Source organism: Alligator sinensis, unplaced genomic scaffold (genome assembly GCF_000455745.1).
Source record: "Alligator sinensis unplaced genomic scaffold, ASM45574v1 scaffold436_1, whole genome shotgun sequence".
NCBI classification, from domain to species: domain Eukaryota; kingdom Metazoa; phylum Chordata; order Crocodylia; family Alligatoridae; genus Alligator; species Alligator sinensis.
Window position 1 is genome coordinate 1,090,742 of NW_005842172.1, and position 3,854 is coordinate 1,094,595.

General features: G+C 42.6%; 1 protein-coding gene across 1 annotated transcript in view; it reads right to left on the reverse strand.

Moving 5' to 3' along the window:
• TFPI2 (tissue factor pathway inhibitor 2) overlaps nucleotides 1–3,854 on the reverse strand; it is a 24,834-nt gene that overhangs the window by 2,494 nt on the left and 18,486 nt on the right. The window contains exons 4-7 of the mRNA XM_025206799.1: nucleotides 3,834–3,852; nucleotides 3,577–3,756; nucleotides 1,880–2,059; nucleotides 525–698 (exon numbers count right to left, since the gene is read on the reverse strand). Of these exons, the coding sequence (XP_025062584.1) occupies nucleotides 525–698; nucleotides 1,880–2,059; nucleotides 3,577–3,756; nucleotides 3,834–3,852 (553 nt within the window). The remainder of the gene's footprint in view (nucleotides 1–524; nucleotides 699–1,879; nucleotides 2,060–3,576; nucleotides 3,757–3,833; nucleotides 3,853–3,854) is intronic.

A 3,854-nucleotide genomic window follows, 5' to 3' on the forward strand; every position in this document is an offset into this window, starting at 1 on the left:
CATGAGGAGTTTGACTGACTTCATCTTGATTCCCATAAAAAAAATCTTGGGTGAAATCTTAGCCTCAGTCGCAAGAGCTGCATTAGCTTTCATCCCAACTGCAAGGATTCATCCCAACGTTGAAAGGGTCAGCCTTTTACTTCCAGTTTTTATACTGGAGGAGTTTTAGTTTTCTGCATCCCAAGTCATTTAAGGTGCATTATGTAGCTGAATTTCCTACACCGGCTGGAATTAATGCACAATACACTGCTGAGGTATGCAAACACCGACACCATTAAAGCAGTGCAAAAGCATTTAGCCCACTTCAAAGTGTTGTGCACACACGCCCCTTGTTTTGTCTACGCACGGCTCTACTTTAAGCTAGTCTCATGCTCAGGATAGGCTTCACTTTCTTCTTAATTACCAGAATACTGACTCCAAGAAGTTGCAAGTGTAATATCTGTAATGTGTTTTGGCAACTGACATAAATACTAGTATCTAATTAATATATAGTGTTTTGATAATAAAAGTGTAACAAATCTTACCTTTCCTACAGACTTTATAACAATCAGTCTTGCTAACAAAGTTATTGGAATTTCCACCACAGCCAGTGTAGCTGAACTCCTCACACAGTTTACTCTTTGAGTTGTAGTAGTAGCGAGTTATAGAAGCTGAACACAGTCCTTCATCCTTTGGGCTGTAGCACAGTGAGGGGCCAGCTTAAAAAAAAAATACTGTGGTCTCAGTACAGTTGACTTGTAATGCATAAACCACAACAAATATGGAAGAAGCAATCCTGTTCCCTTTGAAGTGGTTGAGTGTTGCCAGTGGCTTCAATTAGGGCTCTCTCTTTCCATTCCTCATTCCAGAACTGCCAGATTCTAATGAATACAAGCATACTACCACCACAAGTGAGGTTCTGACTCTTTCTCTACATGCAGTACTTTGCACTGGGTATTTGAAGAGTTGGAATAATTTAGGACTGAAACCTGCTTGCTTACCCAATCGATAAGTAGGCTAAAAAGGCATTATTTTGCCATCTACCCTTTCTATGATTTGATTTTCCAATAAGTAATGCATATAACTAAATACTCTCTATCAGAACTGATTCTATCCACAAGAATCAAATTATATTTTTGCCTCATCTGGACTGTGTTTCTGTTACCCATCCTATTTGCATATTTGTTAGGTAGGTATGCAAAAAACAAACTAAACAAAATTAACTTTTCACTAAGAAAAATGTTGCTAGCTTTTCTCTGAACCAATGAAGCAGTTGTCATGACTCTTTATTCATCCACAGGCGGTTTTATGCATCTGCTATAATATGGGGGGCTGAGTTTAGATATAGTTATCTTTTTTTCTCTTGAAGTAAGTCATTCAGAGACATGCAGGCAATCAACATTTATTGGCATATAAAAGTGCTAAAAGCAAGCAGCCTATGACTATACTACTCTGGCCTTTAATTTTAGAAAGGCACCCTTTCCTTGTGCTCAATATTTGGACATTAGCTCCTTAGGCACAATAATCACATTATTATTCTAAACTGCTTCTATGCAGAAATTCTGCCCCCCCACACCACCTCCCAATTACACCCATACAACCCCTTGGAATCCATAGATGTTATAAATTATAACTGAGTGGGGTGTTTGGATCATTAATATCAAGAAAGGTAACACAGCATGATGATACCTGAAAGTCTATAAACAAAAAATAATATGCCCAAGCTGGCTCAGAAATCACTTCTTAACAGCAGGCAAATGTCTGATTTAACAGAGTGAAAATCTACTTTTAGGTGTGTCCAGAGTTAAGGATTAGAAAAATAACTTATGAACATCATTTTTTTCTCTTCTGCCTCAGATTAAAATAACTTATTTTATTCAAATATTTAGGTAATCATTACTTTTTTGAGGTGCACATGTCTCCATACAAGAATCGTACTTTCTGAAGTTGTTGTCATTTCCATAGCATCCACCATAGATAAATGGCTCGCACATCATTGAACTTAGGTTGAAGGCATATCTTGATAGATAACTTCGACATGGTCCTGGGTCAGCCTCCATCCGGCATATTTTGGGCACTTCTAAAGTTTAAAAAAAAGAAAGAAAAAAGAAAAGCATTTAAATACAAGTGAAAATAAAGCAATTATGATTTCCAGTGTCTAAGATGCATCCTCAGTAACTTGAGACTTTAGAAACAACAATACAATTCTGGTGATACATATTTATCTTCGGCCTCTATTTAACTATATAGCTAATTCACATCTGTTAAGAGTACTCTTTATTACAACGTAACAAGCCTTAGATTAGGAAGCTAATAACTTTAACAGGGGCTTTGATACATTAAAAACATTTGGAGTAGAGGACAATGAGAAGCCAAACCTATCACTCCTTCCACCTTTTTCCTTTCCTCCAGTGGAGTGATTGTGTGCTGATTTAGCCAGCAAAGTCCCAAGAAAGCTCCATTCTTTTTACCCAGATAAATAGTTTCAGTGGGAATGTCTGCTAGCAAAAACTACAACTTAAGTCCAATGGCTAGCAGCATGCTATGCATATCCCTTCCTACCGAAAAAAAAAGCAAGGAGAAAACCAGCTGGCAAAATCCAATGAAGAAGGAAAACTTCATCCACCTGCCCTCAGAGGGTCAGCTTGTGGGAACTGGGGACGCAAACAAGGTACTGGCTAGTGCATTATATGCATTCAAGTGCTAGATGCATTTTCCCTCCCTCTCTACCCTCCCCAAAGTCCACATATTTGCATCTTCACCAGCTTCTCCTTTACTTTAGCTTCTTTTCTACCTTGGAGAACTCCTAACAGCAGTATTCCAATGCCGGAAGAAGGGTGTTTGTGCCCGAAAGTTTGCAAAGAATTTGTTTCCAACTATTTAGTTGGTCTAACAAAAGATATCAGCTCTACCCAAAGAACCTTGCCTGCCCCAAAGGGAGTTTCTGCTGCCTTGCCTAGAACCAGCTGGTCAGAAATGACTCTTTATATGCCATGTGGCACCAGACCCAGACACAGGCATGGGCAAACTGGACAGCTGCCCAGGGAAAGGGGGGGAGGGCCGAAAATTAAAGAAAAAATTACAATTGCAAAAAAAAGTTTTAATATTGCACATAGTTCCTGCTTGGTGCAGGGGGCTGGACCCTGAGATCCCTTCCAGCCTTACAATCTATGAATATATGCACTAGCAATGTTATCAATTGAGAATGGACTATTTAGACATCAATACCACTGATATGATAAAGATTTTTGCAACAAAAAAAATCATTATCTCTGGCAAAAAGGGACGGATACTAGAAGTTAACTCAAGAGCCACCAGAAGTCTAGGTGCGGCACTGTGGGGCACCCTTGGCAGTAGAAAGGGACTTCAACCACTGCCAGAAGCTGGTGGGAGATGTTACCCCGGGCAGGGCTGACTGGAGGGCAGGGTAAAGAGTTTTAGGAGGCAGAAGCAGCTATGGAAATCAGGTGGCTGGGACACAAGGCTGCAGAAAGCGGGCGGGCCCGTTGTATTGCAAGCCGGCATATGGCAGCGGGTCGTGCATTGGGAAGATGAAGACCCCCGCCCCTCCCTAGCGCCCGGCCCGCGGGGACTTACTCCGGATGAACCAGCAGCTCTTCTCGCAGTCCTCCGAGCTCTCGAAGTTGTTGGCGTTGCCCTGGCAGCCCCCGTAGGAGAAGGGCTCGCAGGTCTGCGTGTAGCGGTCGTAGTACCAGCGCGGCAGCAGCGCCCGGCACGGGCCGTCGTCCACGGGCAGCAGGCAGTTCCGCTGCGCGGCTGCAAGAACAGGCGGCGCCGTGAGGCCCGGAGCAGCGAGGGGCAGGGGCAGCCCTCACCTCCTCCCCCGTCCTTACCTGTCAGCGCCTGCGGGGCCT